At 42.7% G+C, this 19,041-nt stretch overlaps 1 protein-coding gene across 2 annotated transcripts in view; it reads right to left on the reverse strand.

Moving 5' to 3' along the window:
• The window catches only part of LOC111961518 (small conductance calcium-activated potassium channel protein 2-like), a 32,973-nt gene that overhangs the window by 5,527 nt on the left and 8,405 nt on the right, over positions 1-19,041 (reverse strand). Inside the window, exons 3-8 of one of the 2 annotated variants that reach the window (XM_070441780.1) lie at positions 13,953-14,371; positions 13,430-13,571; positions 10,651-10,761; positions 10,346-10,473; positions 7,169-7,177; positions 2,161-2,266 (exon numbers count right to left, since the gene is read on the reverse strand). In XM_070441780.1, the coding sequence (XP_070297881.1) occupies positions 2,161-2,266; positions 7,169-7,177; positions 10,346-10,473; positions 10,651-10,761; positions 13,430-13,571; positions 13,953-14,371 (915 nt within the window). The remainder of the gene's footprint in view (positions 1-2,160; positions 2,267-7,168; positions 7,178-10,345; positions 10,474-10,650; positions 10,762-13,429; positions 13,572-13,952; positions 14,372-19,041) is intronic. The other variant, XM_023983850.2, reaches the window with a different exon arrangement.

A 19,041-nucleotide genomic window follows, 5' to 3' on the forward strand; every position in this document is an offset into this window, starting at 1 on the left:
GAGTATGCCTCTGTTAATCATAAACAAATTAAACTGGAATGCATTAAATCTTTATAATATAACACTAATAAAATATGACCAGAACTCAGTGAAGGGTAGACCGGGACTGTAAGTATATTCAGTTGAGGAACAAAAATGCTTGTGTAATTGTGGGCTGATTTCACTGACCCAGATTTAGCCGACTCTGGGTCCAGGAAGCTGGACGTGTGGGTATACATAGGCCTTTGACCCAATGTATACCCAAAACCCCAAGTAGCTGAAATTATAATGGCTACCAACTGACTCCGTAAAACAAAGTGGAGAAATTAAAATAAAATGTAATAAATAAATAAATATCCTGCATTTTCATTAATTAAATGGTAATTCAGTTTGAGGACAAATGCTGAAAAAAGTGTTTAGGATACTGTAATTGTAGGCCTACCACACTATTAATGTATCCTGTATTAATATCCACTATTAATATATTTATTTATTTAGGCAAGTCAGTTGAGAACAAACTCTTATTTCAATGACAGCCTACACCAGCCAAACCCAAACGACGCTGGGCCAATTGTGCACCGCCCTATGGGACACCCAATCACAGTCAGTTGTGATACAGCTTGGATTTGAACCAGGGTGTCTGTGCCTCAAGCACTAAGATGCAGTGCCTTTGAACGCTGCGCCACTCGGGAGCCCCAAATGCTTCATGTTGTGCCCGAAATTGCTACAACTGTAGGGAAACCACTGCTATGTGAGGGATTTCTCATAGCTTTGCAAAGGCTATGCAGCTGCCAAAGTTATTTTAAGTTCCATTATACATCTTCATCTATCCACGGGGAGCTCATGTACTGTGATGATTGATGCTATGCTGCCATCTGATGGCGAGAGCCACTTATGACATTGATTAAAGCTGGCCGAATGGGCTGTACTAGTTATCTTCCCCAATCTTAATCCTCTCCTAACTCACTGTGAGCCTTCATAGCACTCTGTGATAGGGTGATATTAACTACCTAATGTATTTCGTGGCATGGTGGCCTGAAACCAGTTTGACTGTGGTGGACATTTGAATGTCAGTCTTCTCTCTCACTCCCTTCCTCTGTCATTGTTTCTGGCTGAATCCTCACATCAGACTCACAGCGTGTCTCCCTTTCCAGGTTAGTATACTGTGTTTTTTTGTTGCGTCAGGCTCTCTGCCTAGTCTTTCCCTAAGGTGTGTCAACGTCTGTTGTCACAAGATCACCACCAAAAAGAGAGATTTGCTGAAAGATAGCAATGTCTCCAATACCATCAAGGGGTGGTTTCCCAGACACAGATTAAGAAAACTCCTGGACTAAAAAGCCATTTCAAGATTCTCCTTGACCATGCTTTTTAATCCAGGACTAGGCTTAATCTAAGTCTGGGAAACCAAACCTAAAGGTAAATTAGTTTGACGTACCTATCAGGGTGGGTATCCTGATCTCATAAAATAATATGCATTCCTTTATATAATCTTTAAAACAAAGATACTGTAGGTTTTCACCTACAACAAGGGGTGGAAATGGAGGGAACCTGGGGAAACCAGGTTCCCTCTGGGAAGTTATTTTGACATGCAAAAATGTGCATTTTTACATGTAGTTCATTTTCATTATTCATTTTGATATGTACAAATGCACTGATTCAAGGAATTTACATTGGAGGGTTCCCATAGGGATTCCCCCCCTTTTCCACCCCTGACAGTATGTATATCGTTCTATAATGTTTGAAACCAAGATACTGTATGTTTCCACCAACAACATTCCTGCATCTAGCCTGAGAGCCAGTCTGTTTAATGTGCTATCATGCCAACTCCTTGTCATTCATTGTCATGCCAATGAGTTGGCAAGAGCACAAACAGATCTGGGACCAGGCTGTCCTGCACCCAGTTCAAGAAGTAGAAATATAATGCATCTTATTTTCTTTCAATGACATTACACAACTGGTTCTTCTTAACATTCATATGGAAAGTCTGTTTATTTGACACCTGTAGACTTTGTTTGTTTATATGAAAATGTGTTATTAATTCCCCCAATGCATTGATATCACATGTATCACATGGAATCCTTCAAATCAAAAAGTGGGTTAGATAGAGATCAATCCAAATGCACAACCAAACTTCACAACCAAAATAAACTGGAATATGTGACGTTTGTCAGTCCAGCTTACCTTTGCAAGGTCCACTAGTGAGTTTGCTTGGTCATTCAGCTTGCGTTGCTCCATTTTAACACTTCTCAATCTGAACAGAAGACCATTCAGAACCCAATAAATGTATCTATTCGGTAAAGATGGGTTTAACAGATCTGTGCACACAGAAGGAATACACATAGAGAGCACTCACTCCTAGGACATGCACAGGATGTGTGTAGAGAATGCAGGATTGGTTTCAGACAGTTTGATTGACTACATGCAAGTGAAGACCACAGAGTGGAGAAGCTGCCAGAGAGGGGAATGTGTCTATTACTGCAGTAAATCTCCAGCCCCTGAACTCTAGAAACAAAGACATATACAAGGGCTCAACTAGGTAGATACAATCTGTTGCAATGGGATTTAGCTGAAATAAACGATTAATGCAGTATATAAACTATCGTAAGTCGTGGGACCTGGTTTTCTAACCATAGCAAACATTTATACACATGCTAAAAGCTTCATCCAAACACCTGGAAGACGTTTCTCTGTTTGATTCTCGTGAATTATTTAATCCACCTTCAAGTAAGATCATTTTCATTCTCAAAATAGAAAAATACTTTGTCAATCTGAGCTATTCCAACTAAAGTGCTGTGATAGCCAAACTCTACACAAAAGCAGGTATTAATTCATTGTTCAACATAAATACAGCATTGTAAAATATAATTTGATGATAAAATGAAAAAATGTATCATAAAAAGGATAAAAGATTACAGTAAAGATGCAGCTTTATGTCGTATACCAGTTATTGATAAAAGAGAACATCCACCTGGTACTGTATCTTATGTAAAATGACCTAGTTACTAACAGTGATATGCTACATTGGTACATAGTGAGAAACTCATCCAGCTGGTATGACGCCTTTCTGTCTTGGTGATGCAGACCAGTTAAAAACACAAAGATACACTTCTTCAAGAGCCAGAGTGAAATTAGTAACTCGCTTTAAATCTCCGGTTTAATTAGGCTACTAAAGCAAATGTTCATCACCCACACTCACTGGGGAGTCAAAAACAGCAACTGTACTCGGGATATCAAGAGCTCTTTTTTTCCCCCTGCAACCACCCGTTTTGCATGCTAAATCAGAATGAGACCAACACACACAGTGACCTGGAGGCATGAAAGTAACATAGCCCGTGTGACCAGCTTTTTCTTTCAGATAAAACCCAATGCTCTCAGACTAATTGTATAAACTGATGAGATGGGCTTTGAGTTAGCGGCTCTAATTAGACTGTGTGAATTTGAGGGTGTACAGCACCATAGAACAAGGAGGAGAACACGAGGGGTCTTCAGGGACCCTCTGCTAATAGGCCCAGATTCATCTAGTCTCATGCAATGGAGCATCATTGTTAGGCATTCCAATACAAAGGCAGAAATGTGTGGAGCTAGATGACAGGTTAGAGCAACAAGGGGCACTACAGGAGCCACTGAAGGACACTACAGGCAAAGGACGATGCCTCAACAGCTAGTGATGGGTAGCTGTATGGTCCAAAAGAAGCACATTCTAAAACAACTAGCCAATGTTATTGCAAAAATAGCACTTTTATTGTTCAAGTAATCTGGCAAATTGAAAGGAAAAAAGGTACCAGAGAGTGAAAGACATGAGAGAATCAACATTAAAATGTTTGTGCAGTTGAGATGTAAGACTTGTCAGAATTCTGCATTTCACGGTTGGATGACCAATAGCTGTCAAATGGTGTTGATGAACAAGGCAGGCAGGAAGCTGGGGTCAGAATGTGAAAGCATCCTGCCCACTCATGCTCAATATTCTATGTCCTTCTGTGATTCAGTGTTACTGTGCGGTCCTGGTATTTCAATTGGTGCTTATCTGCTTTGCTATTCATCAGGGGGAAAACAGCTATGCTAAGCTTTTCAATGCCCTTTTGAATTCTTTAAGGCAATCTCAATAGTGCTGCACCATAGATTTTCTCTGGGATGCTCTCTTTGTCATGACCCATGTTTACCTCGCTGTGAAAAGACTGATCCTAAATGGTCTTCAGTGTAATGGACAGGCCGTTCTGCAGCCCGACTCTGCCCTGCCCCGGCTGTGTCTGCCTGACTACTGGGATTCATGCTGTGTCAGTTACAGCACAATATCTTTAAAGCAGGACAAGATCCCGGAGGCTTACCCCGACCTTCCCCTCTAAGGTCGTGTCCCTGTCTCACACCTCCACTGAGTTACCAAGCTAACGGACGCATGCTGCTTCCTGTCCCACTTCCTTCTGTACATCAACCTCCCTCCTGCTTCTATCCCTGCCTCCTGGATAGGCGCAGGCTCCAGGGGACTGTCAAACTGCATTATACAGAGGATGGTCTGTGTGCCTGCCAAATAATCCTCTCATCTCCTCCAATATATTGTAAAACATCTGGCTGTGTACATGCATCATGCTAGTTGTGGCTAGACAAATGCGTCACACCAATGTGATAAACTAAGGCCATTATACTAGACTAAGGAGAGTGTGGCTAGCTCGGTGCAGCTATGAGCTACATACCAGGTCTCTGTTGAAAAATAGATTTTATCTTAATGAAACTAGCTGGATAAATAAAGGTTCAATAAATCTGTGAATTCTACTGGCGCATTCATAATGGCCACTGTCTTTGTTGCTACCAGTCATCCAAGAGAGAAATGGAGGGAATGCAACTGTAACAGACGTCACAATGGTTTCACAAGGCGAAAGATGACCCCAAGCCCTAGTTAATGTAGCCAAGGCAGATTGATAGGGGGAGTAAACATTGACCTGGACAGATATATTCTATTCTGTAGTTATTAAAGCAAGCCTCTCCTCTCCTCAAGCACTAGTGGTCATCCTTCGGTTCATGAAAGCACAGTGCATTGGAGTTTAATCAGTGACTTGCTTTCTGATTAAATATCAAATTCTCTTCACATTCATGCAACAATGGAAAGAATAACACCCTCCATCACCCATAATTGAAATTCATCAAAGGAAGATACATGGGAACATTAGCATTGATGTTTAATTGGCAGATGTGTAACGCTTTGATAGAAGAAAAGTAGGGCGGAGTTGATCGAGAGGTCTTGCTTGTCTAAATATACCATGCTGAGTTTTTGTAGGCTAGTCACTAGTTCATCCTATTAACTTATTTTGGCCTAATCCTCATGCTGTTCAGGTACTGATCTAAAAGACAAATTAAAATCTTAACGGTGTTGTGCAACTACAGTGGGGAGAACAAGTATTTGATACACTGCCGATTTTGCAGGTTTTCCTACTTACAAAGCATGTAGAGGTCTGTAATTTTTATCATAGGTACACTTCAACTGTGAGAGACGGAATCTAAAACAAAAATCCAGAAAATCACATTGTATGATTTTTAAATAATTAATTTGCATTTTATTGCATGACATAAGTATTTGATCACCTACCAACCAGTAAGAATTCCGGCTCTCACAGCTGTTAGTTTTTCTTTAAGAGCCCTCCTGTTCTCACACTCATTACCTGTATTAACTGCACCTGTTTGAACTCGTTACCTGTATAAAAGACACCTGTCCACACACAATCAAACAGATTCCAACCTCTCCACAATGGCCAAGACCAGAGAGCTGTGTAAGGACATCAGGGATAAAATTGTAGACCTGCACAAGGCTGGGATGGGCTACAGGACAATAGGCAAGCAGCTTGGTGAGAAGGAAACAACTGTTGGCGCAATTATTAGAAAATGGAGAAGTTCAAGATGACGGTCAATCACCCTCGGTCTGGGGCTCCATGCAGATTTCACCTCGTGGGCATCAATGATCATGAGGAAGGTGAGGGATCAGCCCAGAACTACACGGCAGGACCTGGTCAATGACCTGAAGAGAGCTGGGACCACAGTCTCAAAGAAAACCATTAGTAACACACTACGCCGTCATGGATTAAAATCCTGCAGCGCACGCAAGGTCCCCTGCTTAAGCCAGTGCATGTCAGGCCTGTCTGAAGTTTGCCAATGACCATCCTGGATGATCAGAGGAGGAATGGGAGAAGGTCATGTGGTCTGATGAGACAAAAAAGAGCTTTTTGGTCTAACTCCACTCGCCGTGTTTGGAGGAAGAAGAAGTATGAGTACAACCCAAGAACACCATCCCAACCGTGAAGCATGGAGGTGGAAACATCATTCTTTGGGGATGCTTTTCTGCAAAGGGGACAGGACGACTGCACCGTATTGAGGGGAGGATGGATGGGCCATGTATCGCGAGATCTTGGCCAACACCTCCTTCCCTCAGTAAGAGCATTGAAGATGGGTCGTGGCTGGGTCTTCCAGCATGACAACGACACGAAGCACCACAGCCATGGCAACTAAGGAGTGGCTCCGTAAGAAGCATCTCAAGGTCCTGGAGTGGCCTAGCAGTCTCCAGACCTGAACCCAATAGAAATCTTTGGAGGGAGCTGAAAGTCCGTATTGCCCAGCGACAGCCCCGAAACCTGAAGGATCTGGAGAAGATCTGTAGGGAGGAGTGGGCCAAAATCCCTTGCTTGCAGTGGTGTGCAAAACCCTAGTCCAAGACTACAGGAAAACGTATGATCTCTGTAATTGCAAACAAAGGTTTCTGTACCAAATATTAAGTTCTGCTTTTCTGATGTATCAAATACTTATGTCATGCAATAAAATGCAAATTAATTACTTAAAAATCATACAATGTGATTTTCTGGATTTTTGTTTTAGATTCCATCTCTCATAGTTGAAGTGTACCTATGATAAAAATTACAGACCTCTACATGCTTTGTAAGTAGGAAAACCTGCAAAATCGGCAGTGTATCAAATACTTGTTCTCCCCACTGTATATAAAATGAAATATAGTGTTTCTGACAAATGTACATTATGTGACATTGTGTGATCAATCATTACTCGATGGGAAATCAAAATGTGTAGCTATGGTATGAATTTCACTTATCAAATGAAGGAGTGTAATTTTTTGTCACATCACTGAGTCAAAAAGGCAAGCTCTCATTTGCATGCACACAACATTTCTGTAGCTACATGTGAGGCGAAGACTTACTTTCGAGCTCTATTGCATTGTGTCGACAAACAGGAAAAAAAGGAAACATAAAATAGACAAATGAATTATTACAACATCAGATAAATGCGTCCAGATGGCAGGATCAGTCTCCAGTTCAGGCCTGAGTACTGCAACCTGAATCCCACTGCTGACATTTTGAATAACAACAACACTAACATCGACTTAATACCATCATCACTATCAGCAGCATCTTTTTTTACCCCCTTTTTCTCCCCAATTTCATAATATCCAATTGGTAGTTACAGTTTTGTCCCATCGCTGCAACTCCTGTACGGACTCGGGAGATGCGAAGGTCGAGAGCCGTGCGTCCTCCAAAACACAACCCAGCCAAGACACACTGTCCGCTTAACCAGCCGCACCAATGTGTCGGAGGAAACACCGTACACCTGGCGACCGTGTCAGCGTGCATTCCGCCCGGCCCGCCACAGGAGTTGCTAGTGCTTAATGGGACAAGAACATCTCTGCCGGCCAAACCCTCCCCTAACCCGGACTATACTGGGCCAATTGTACACCACCCCATGGGTCTCCCGGTCGCGGCCGGCTGCGACAGAGCCTGGACTCAAACCAGGATCTCTAGTGGCACAGCTAGCGCGGCGATGCAGTGGCTTAGACCACTGCGCCACTCGGGAGGTAGCAGTATCTTTTTACCTAACAGCTATGCCTCACCACAGATAACCAAGGAATCATGGGGTTTAAAACTTCAATATTCCTGTCACATTAATCTGATCCGGCCCCTGCTAGCTACTCCCCGAGGTCCTGTCCTAACCCTCCCCTACAGACCGGACCAGTTTATCAGACATGCAGCACTGTCAGACCAGGCTCACTGAGCGAACCAATGACCAGACAGACAGCCATGACAGTCTGACACGTTCTCTAGCTAACATTTATCTTGGTTTTCCCCAGGAACACTGCAGAGACCATGGAAAAATAACAAAGTTACCTCCTCCTCCCCTCGGACCTGTCCCCTAAATGCTATTGGTGGAGGATCTTACAGGGCGATTGATATGGCTCAGGCCAGAGGAGGAAGCATAGGGATTATTCATACTTTCCCACCACTATTGCGTCAAGACAGGTCACTGACCCCTCTCCAGCCCTCCACTTGAGCAGCATCGCATTAGAGCAAACCAAGACTGTTCTCAGGACAGGCCTGGTTGTAGCTAGGTATGTTCGAGTTGCGTCAGGGACAATTTTAGCTAACCCTAACTCTTTTCCTAACCCTAACCTAATTCTCCTAGCCTGCCACGTTAATTCTCCTAACCTACCACATTAATTATACGAGCCTGCTACGAAAAGTCGCTTCTGCTAGTCAAAACTGGCAGACCTGCCCTGAGAACAGTCTTGGTTTCCACTAATGCTAAGACCCACTCCCTCTTAATACAGCTTACTGAGCCTGTATAAAAGGGGAGATGGGCAGGCCCTTGAACAAAGTAGTGGAAGTGGCGTTTTACAACTGAATCTGGTCCTGTGGAGATTCTGCCAAAGCTCTGATGGTTTCCCAGTATTAGCTCATCCTAGAGAAGAGGAGGATGACATGATATGCTGTCATTACCACAAATAGCCTGAATTCAACTATAAAGGTACATAGTAACTCTGCCTGCGCGACTATGACAGAAGCCTATAAAACAGCCGCATTTTGGATGGGGGTTGCAGCAGAAGCAGCCAATACTCTCTACCTGAAATCCCTTTCAAAAATCGAAACTCTTAATGTCATCATGGTAAATGATGCACGAAGAAACGAATCATGAGCAAATTAAAAGCTCCACACAGGAGACCACACAGACCCGTTAACACATAGAAAACACATCACAACACAGAAAATATATCAATCAAGAGAACATTTTCACTATAGCATATGATTACAATCAGACCCTAGTCATCATAGTAACGTAAACCAAATCTGATCTCAAAGAGGAAAAATATATAATTGCGTTTGATATGATAGTCAGTTGCGTAGTTAAAAGGGGGGAAATACAGTGTTAGAAGTAGGCTTAGGCTTGTAAGACAGCTTCGGTACACCAAGAGGAGAGGACATGAAAATCAATAGGGTTTTAGAGATAGAGAGCACTTGCATTCTCCCTGTAGACTGTCTAAGAAACTACCTGACAGGTAAACTGGCTAATCATAAGGATACACGCTAAAGGAACAACTCAGAGTGTAGGCCCAGAGGTCAGCATGACATTTGACTCAGACTTTAGGTACACAACAAAGACACTCACAGTCATCCTGACAAGCAATAGAACTGGCAGACCCTTACATCATGGTGATGCAGGATGAGATAGAGGGGGAGGGAAGAGGGAGCGAGAGAGAGAGAAAGATGAGAGGTTTTACTGTCACCGCTGAGAGTGAAAATGGTCCTCAAGAGTTTATCATGAATAGTTTAGGTTATGGTAAAAAGGGTCTGGGCCCTTCCCAGCACATCTGCCATGGTTTACAGTTGCTTTGAAGATACTAGATTAGACAACTCGTAATTAAGTGCAGATAAGTTATCAGCAATTGAGAAATATCTCCCAGTCATTTTACATTCTCCTGATCTAATAAGTAAATTGCTTTCATTAAAAAAGATTGAATGACTACTTTGCAATTATAGCCTACCACTTTGCAGTAGCACAGTAACACCACTATAACACCATTATATAATGATATAGAGTTTATCAGTTAGCATCAGAATGATCTTACTACCAAGTCAACTTTAAAGTTAGATCATTGACCTATGAGGGTTTCTGGAAATGTTTGTGCATACTCATATAGCATGACTGTTTCTATAATTCATTATTTCTCAAAAGAGAAGTAAATACATTCGATTTGCATATCATCTGCATAATTTGTGTAACTGCCATTTAGATATCCCACAGTATTGACCTCTGAGCTGTTAAAGAGGGCACAACTGACATGTTTTGGAACTAAACACTTCCTGACACCCTTCCAACTTATCAATATTACAAAACAATGGAGTGAAATGAGCAAGAAAAAAGAAAAACGGTAAATATTCCACATTGTAAATATAGATTTGGGCTACAGGTGTCAAACAATTCAGCTCTCAGGTTCGTATTCTCATCTTTGATACTGTACGTATGAAAAAGTGTGAGACTGCAGATACCAAGGTGGAATACGTATTTACCACACTGCCAGGAGCAGAGTTTTAGGCAGGGTACCTACTGATGAATGGCTTGGAGGAATTTCCTCTGGTGCTTCCTGACTCTGGCATGGTCCATCTTCCTCACCAGTTTGGTGTTCTTGTAGATGAGCCACGTCTCCCTGAGTACATTTGCAGCTGTGTTTTTCACCTGACACACAAAGAGTAGGGTTAGAAACACCGTTCATGGTAAATAAAATACTCCTGTAGCCATGTTCAACCATGCTTGGTCTTCCTGAAATGCTGCACAATAGGGAAACGGGGCAGCTGAGATTATTGTTTACAATTTGAAAATGTAAAACGACATGCAAGTAAAGTATTTACTTACTCTTTTTGTCAGCTGGGTGTCCATCATAAAATTATGAACATGTTTTTCAGCTTTGGTTAACTCCAGTTTCTTTGCAACCACAGCCACTACCAAGGCTGTGCAGCCAGCTCCCTGGGAGGAACAATAAATAGACACCGTTATAGAGGTTGACTTTATTGTGTCTGTTTAAAAAGATGTAACCTACTTTTATAAGCATAATATTAGGAAATTATGCTTTAAAAAAAAGGTTCTCAAATCAATATCTTCTGAATATACATGAATCTGCACTGCCACTCCACCGGAGATTTAAAAAAATAAATATTGTCAGGTTTAAAAAAAAAAATCAGATACCCAAGGGCTAGATTTTTTTTAAATTACCTCATAAGCAGCACTGAAAAAGAGAGCCGCAGTGGCATGAGAATGTAATATGATTTCTGCAATAAACTCTAAGAAAAAACGTCCCCATAGGAGAACCCTTTTGGGTTCCATGTACAGATGTCGGATCTTAACTTGATCACTCTTTTAGCACAGAGAATTTTCCTGCTGCATCAGGAAATTCAGTTGAGCCATGCGAGTACCTGAAAATGAGCAGTTCTCTTTCTCTCCATGCGGGTGCAGTCGAGTCATTTGGATCAGGGCTTGCTATCAAAATCATTTTCTCTCTCTCTCGCTCAAACGCTAGGCCTAGGTCCTATTACTGCAACGTTCAAATGTACAAAAATGTATCTGAATTGCAGCTATACACATCAATAACCGTTGTTTTATATAGCTTAATAACACCAGATAGATATTGGTCTCCACTAGGCTAAGTGTCAAGTGTAGCCTAAGGTCAAAATTGATTTCAATTGCCTCCCGAGTGGCACAGCGGTCTAAGGCACTGCGTCACGGTCTAAGGCACTGCGTCGCAGTGCTTGATGCGTCACTACAGACCCGGGTTTGATCCTGGGCTGTGTCGCTGCCAGCCACGACCAGGAGACCCATGAGGCGGCGCACAATTGGCCCAGCGTCATCTGGAGCCAGGGTTAGGGGAGGGTTTGGCCGGCCGGGCGCACACACGCACGCTGATACGGTCGCCAGTTGTACGCTGTATATTTTACCCCCGGTCTTGATAAGAAATGACCTTACCAGACCCTTTTGGATAACATAAATAGAAAAGTAATAAAATAATAACAATAGGCTACACCAACATTAGTTTCCATTCATACAAAGAGTCGGGTAAACTGCCACGATAGATTTGCTGTGGTAAACGAGAAAACACTTTGTACGGAATTCTATATTGGATTATATTGTACGGAATTCTTGTCAAATAGATGAATTGCCCCTAGTTTGTTAAAAAGGACTACGTTGTTCCGATTACAATACCAGCCAGAGGGCGAACATATCTCGATTTACTTTTGTTGCAAGCAGGACGAAGGTAACACCGACATCATATTTCAGGCAGCGGTAGAGGTGACCAATAAAGGTTGCAGATCAGCTGTGCAGGTGAATTTAGAGCGTATTGATGGTTTAATGAGACATCAGCTGGCGATAATCTAGTGCCATCGATGGTTGCAATAGGCCCCTTGTTATTTGATTATATTCCAATAGGCTACATTCTGTAGGCTACCCGTTAGCCTATCATTGTCACATAATGAAAGATGTGAAAACGGATAATATGCTACTGTGTTTCCTTGTCAGAGTTGATGAGCTGATTTGGGCCATCAGTTGATTGACAGATGTAGCACTACTGTAGAACGATACACTTTCCTCCAGTGTAGATGCTCGTCCACGCTTTATAGTTAGGCTATGTATTCTGGTCTTTGGATTGAAAGCCTGTATTGTGTGGCTTTAATATTTAATTTCGTAAATCTATGAAAATGTTTATGCATTTGAGCCTACCCAAAGGTGATTTTGTTGAGCTGAGACACTGATGTGTAAATTATCAGACTATTTGTTTTACTTCTTGAAAACATTGAAATAAATGCAATTAACTTGTGGGCCCAATGAGGACTCAGGCTGGACGCTACATCGCCCAGCACTCATGATGCTCGGAGTGTGCTGCTTAGACCACTGCTCTATGGCAGTTCACTAAGAATACTAGGCGTGTAATTTTTTATAATTTAGTTTTAAGCCTTCCCCAAACCATGGCCCTAACCTTAACAACTCGGAATTAATGCCTAAACTGTTAACCTTTGAGTTGTTTCTGTTTTAGAATCGCCGCCAGGGGGGCAGCTGGAAGCAGAACTACATTGTAGGCTACTATATGTAGGCTACGTACAGGCTACAGTGCGTCTCGTGTTAATTCTTATGTGGACTATCATAAATTAACATATTTGAAGGGGTAGATGTATTTTTCGTGAGGGAAAATCTTATTTTTTTTAATCAATTGTTTTATTATATGTTGAAGGCAAGCAATAGGCAGAATACGTTATGTTGGGCGCATCAGTGCCTGTGTGATCTTGCGGTTACAGCCACTGACCGCAGCACACAAAGCCTATGCCAGAGTTAGTATGAGTTCGAATCTGGCCCCCTGCCCTTTGACACATGGATGAACATCTATTTTTTATGAATTTATTCTGAGCGGTTACAGGGCTAACCACTTCTTCAGATATTCAAATCCTCCTGCTACAGGATTATTTTCCTCCTGCGACGAAAGGGGTCAAATTAAGATCTGACATCTGTAGAACCCTCCGTGGAAAGGGTTCTACATGAAACCCAAAAGGGTTCTTCCTGGAACCAAAAAGGGTTCTCCTATGGGGTCAGCTGAAGATTTATTTTAGGTTTTAGATAGCACGTTTTTTTGTAAGAGTGTAGGGCTCACCATAATACCAGTGAGGAGACAGACTCCTTTTCCACAGTAAGTGTTGGGGACCATGTCCCCATATCCAATGGTTAGAAAAGTGATTGAGATCAACCACATGGCTCCCAGGAAGTTGCTGGTTATGTCCATGTTGTCATGGTATCTGGAATGGAAGGTATAGATTCAGCCTGGAGTCAGCTTGCCAAATACTTACACGTCTTATACATCATACGTACAGTACATCCATGCCTCATTCATGTGCAATATAAATAAAGTGTAAACAGTTCTCCTATCGCCTAACAAGACGTAAACTATGGGCCATAATTGTCTATCCCTTGACATTCCCAAGCAGAAGATATGCATACAAAAATGGTGGTATGGCTGGGAATGTGAGGAGGGAGCACTATATCTGGATGTAAGCCTCCAGTAGGATGCACAACGAGTTAACGCCTGTTCCCCCTGACCAAACCATGGTGTCTTATTTATGTTTCATGCAGTGCTTTGTGCAGCATAGCGTGACAGCGATAGGGCAGCAGGTCCAGACCTCTCGCAGGCCCTCACGGTCCACGCAGCGATGATCCACAACGAGATGGTAAAGACCAGCAACACGGTGCCAGGGCAGATGGTCATCAGGGTCTTCATTACGAAGCGTGTGTTGAAGTTGATTTTGTTGAGCGCCCCGATACTGCGGGACGAGGCGTCTGTGAAGAGCTTGCTGTGGAGCAGCATGACTCGGGCGATGAGATACAGCCGTAAGAACATGGGGATGGACAGGATGATGTCCACGTCCGCGTCCGTCTTGGACGGGGTGTAGGAGAAGGCCAGGCGTGCTGTCCAGGTGAAGGTGTAGTTCCCTGGGATGGGGTGGATGGCGCACACCAGGATCTCCAGGCAGATGAAGAAGATGCGCTCGTAGGTCATGGCTATCCTCCAGTCATCTGCTGCATTGTCTACCATGAATAACTGAATAACAACATGGATGGAGAGGGAGAGGGAAGCAGATGGAGGTTACTGAACTAGCTCTGGTTAAATGCAGCCTTGCATTTGAATCTTTATGGCATCATTCTAAATTGATAAAAACCATAAACCATTACGAGCACACTCAATCAATGGAAATGAATGAACTCAGGTTTCTGACTGATTGCCGTTCAGTGATTCCAATTACTGTTAGCGTTCGCTACACTCTTCACACTGTTCTGTCACGGAAGTCTATGGGACCTCCTGCATGTAGCTAACATTTCCGACTTCAAAGCATTAAACTGATGAGAACATCTGCCACCTCCCACATTAGCATAGGTCTCTTATCGCCTAGCCACAGAGCAGAAGGTAGGCCACTCCACTGGGGGCTTTGATGTGGACTGATTTCACTACCTTTAATGACTCTCCTCTATCCTATCCTCCTCTATCCACACTCAGCCTGCTGTACACCTCCTCTCCATCTCCTCTTTCCTCATCGGCCTCCACTCCTTTCCACTTTTTCTCCTCATAAACACCTTTCATCTCTCTCACTCCAGTCTAAAGCTATCCACCAGTCCCGCAGTTTATTGCTCAATGCTTCCATCCACCCTGAACTGATGCCCTCATTGGCCTCGTCCCCTACCGACAGACCAAATACACCCCTCAGTGTAATTCAATCAAAGTGATCTATCTGACTGTGTTTATGATCTACAGATAAACTACTACCCTCTGTCTCTAGAGATGGTTTCCTCCCTTGCACCTGGCATACTCCTCTGCAGATGGATTGCAGACTAAATGAAATCGAGCAACGTTAGCTTCCTCTCTACAGTTGTCAAATCATTCCACTCTCTGACACGCAATACCGATAGTCCACCTCAGCCGCTCCCTCCTGCACTCAATCACCTCAAGGTCTATGGGTTGTATATGGGCTGTCACAACTGGTGGGAGATACTTCACAAAATGTTGCCGTTATCAAATTTCAGAGCAATATTCACCGTGACCTCAGCCATTCAATATAAAGGGAAATTTAACACGTTTTAACTGAAGCCATCCTATGATGCTTAAATTATTGGCGCTGCGTCTAGAGATATCTGTCCCTCCAGTGTGTGGGGAACATGATTATCTAAATCTGTTTTTGGTCTTTCGTCTGACTTTTCAAACAACAGTTCTGTTTGAGTTTTTGTAATTGGTCCTGTAAAGTATGTGCTTCCCATGGCTCCTACTGTCTTCCCCACTGTCTAAACCTCTGAATAAGAATGAAAGAAAATGAAATATTCAAGATCAATTAATCTCTAAACAAAATGAGAAGTCTGAAATCTATCACATATCAGCCAAATATGTTAGCAGATCAGTCAAAACACCAGAACGTTTAATAATTCAGATTTCTCTATGAGCACAAAAACTTGGGAGATAAATAAGTGAAGTCACACATTATGACTTGACATCCTGCCAACTAACCCCCATTTAGTACAACTCTAGGATCCTCATTAGAGAAAAAAATGCTGTCCCATTCCTCAAAGTGTAATGGCATCAATGACCTAGATCATATATTTAGCGATAATACATTACTAAATCTTGAATCATTGAAATATATATATTTCCCACTACCAAAGAAAGCTTTAATTTCACATCTTTCGCTCTAGGACACCCTGAAAATAACAAATGTACACCTGAAAATTGCGCAATGGTGCCACCCACGTCTTGTGATTCAAACAGATATGCATCACGAGACATGAACCATAAGTCAATACATTGCATTCAAAAGTTGCTGATAAAGCTGCATTGGGTGAAATGGTGAAAAACTCAGACAAACAGACAGGCAGGCAGGCAGGCAGGCAGGCAGATAAACTCACAGACAGACATGTCTCTGTCTCTCTCGCTCTCTCCATCTCTCTCTTCTATCTCTCTTTCTCCCTCCTCTCTTCCCACTCCCTTATTCACCCCCTCTCTCCCCCTCCCTCATGCGCCCCCTTCTTCTTCTTTCTCTCCCTCCTTCTTTCCCTCCCTCCCCCCCTCTCATCTCTCTTTATATTCCTCTCCCTCCCTCCTCTCTCCCACCTCCACCTCTAGATGTGCGTCAAGGGCATCAGTCAATACATTCCATTCAAGGTAAAAGAAAGTTGGCGATAAAGCTACAATGGGTAAGTTGGTGAAAGACTCACAGACAGACAAACATATACACTCACAGACTTTTTTGCCTTGAATGCAATGTATTGATTTATGCGTCACCTCTCGTGATGCGTATCTTTCTGCAAAAGTATACCAGACTGACACTTATCAGTTGATACCAGGCTAGCACTGCACATACTACAGCCTTCCAATCCCACAGGCACACTGACACTACAGCCACCTACACCCCATTGCCACACAAAGAACATTCCACTGGAACATCCTGGCAAATGTCACACTCCCATTAAAGCTAGCCTGCAAGCCAAACGCTTCCCATCGAAAGCTACAGGAAATCCCAACCGTAAACATCATTGCAGCATAGAGCATCATAAAGAAAACAACACAGAGGCAGAGTAATACAGATTTCAAGACGAACGACCCACATTCTAGCTCAAACTACATTGCAGCTACGTATACAAAACCCTCCCACGCAACATCTCTACCCAATTCATTCATCAAAACACCACATTGGAAGGTTCCCCCACAAGTATAATTATAAAGCACACAACTATGTGCCTGATGCCTATACTAAATACATACTGTGACAACATCTAGCTCCTTGAGAGCACTGACATCTGTCAGACTTCTAGGCTGAGCGATGCTGTAACACTAACCAGGCTCTCTGTTGCTATAGCCTTGATTTGGTAAGTCTTTCCAAGGGAGTGTAACTTAGACATGGAAACACAAGCTGTTACTCCACTATGTGACAGACGCTATCTTACTCACAGACCTATGCCATCAAAACAGTCCAAACAGAATATTGTCTGCACACAGCACGAAAGCTCTCATTTGTATTTGAGACAACAACTCAATGTAACAAAAGAAAACGTTTTGCTTTAAAACAGTGTAATTAAACATTTAAAAACAGGTCATATAAGAAAAGCCTATTGGTCTGTAAAAGCAATTATGGTAATTCATGACCTGAAATACAATACTCAAGAGCTCTTTACCTCTGAGCATCAAAAATATTCCATGCTAGTAGCAGAAGCACTAGTTATGAGGGAGAGGGGGAGTAACTTACAGTTACAGTACATCTGCAGCGGAAAACCTGGAATTATGTATGTGGCTTAAGAAGGGACAGCAGTCAAGTCTCTTTCTACAGTATATCATACGCACGTACAGTATAACTTGTCCAGTTCATATCCTCCTAGAATAAAAAGACGGAAGGGGTTTATGGCTTACTACGCTTAAAAGGTCCTCAATGCTACGACAAGTCCATCCCATGATCCATAGCCTAATAAAGAGCAGAGCAAGAGGGACCAGAGAGGGACACATAGAAAATGGCCTGTTGACCCGTGCTCACGCACCAACGCAAACACACACCGAAGATGATCTTTATAACAGAGAGAAAGAGCAGTGTCGCTACGCATGGTGTCCTACAAGCAGAGCCCCTGTAATGCACAATGATAAGACACAAAGATCCAGAGTGACCGATTCCAACCAAGGCCAATCTCTTCAAATATAGCCTCCTGTCACGGTCCAGTGGCTGCTCTCAGATGGTTGGCTTGTCGTCTGATGGATACAAATACTGTTTAATCATTAAGGGACTATTCCCCTGCTCATCACGGGAACGCTGCACCCACGCCAGCCGGGGTGAGCCTAAGCCACAGTGCTGACATCTTTGCCCACACCACACCATTAAGGATGTCCTGAGGTCATCCCATTCCTTAGCCTCTCTGTCGGCCTTCTTTCTTACAGTATCCATAGAAGCTCACCCTGTGTTGGTTGCAGCCTGGGTTGGTTACTGGTTTCAGTATGCTCAATATAACTAATGGAGTCCAGCTCAATATTTAATCTGTCTGTGTAATGTGGAGATGGGAACATATATCTTGTCACTGAGCGAAAGAAATCGCTCAATCTCATTAGTGAATTAGGTTGAGAGGTTCAGCCCAATTAGAAATTCATGCAATGGTTTATTTATGATATCAAAGTGAGGCACTAAGAGGCTACTTTGCTGAGTAAATCTCAAGCTGTAGGTTACATTTTAATTTGCATCTGAAATCAAGTGATTACTGAATGCGTAGCATTCAACTGAAATAAAAAATCGATATGAAAAGATAATATCATAAGTAAATCTCCCTTTGTTTGGAGTGCTCTAGCTGGAGACGTTTCTCATATCAATTATATAACATCTATGTTTCTGATCATATAATTGATCATGGGATAGCAAACATGATCAATTAATAAACATTTGGATTCTCATCCTGTTCAGAGGCAGAGTATATGTGCCCTTGAAAGCCTGTTTGTTCAGTGAAAACATTGAGATCACCAGCAAGCAATGGTTATCTGACTCCAGTCTGGCGTCTCAGGCAGAGGACAGATTTCCCTGTGTGAAACGCACAGCCTCTCCTGCAGTTACACCACGGCGTCTTTAATATACACACACACAGCACAAACACACACCATCCAGGACAAACTAAGCTAGACAAGGCTGGGTACATTGACTTCAATACAAAACCTAGGAGGCTTGTGGTTCTCAACCCCTTCCATAGCCTTACTCAGTAATT

This window comes from Salvelinus sp. IW2-2015, linkage group LG4q.1:29 (genome assembly GCF_002910315.2).
Source record: "Salvelinus sp. IW2-2015 linkage group LG4q.1:29, ASM291031v2, whole genome shotgun sequence".
NCBI classification, from domain to species: Eukaryota; Metazoa; Chordata; class Actinopteri; order Salmoniformes; family Salmonidae; genus Salvelinus; species Salvelinus sp. IW2-2015.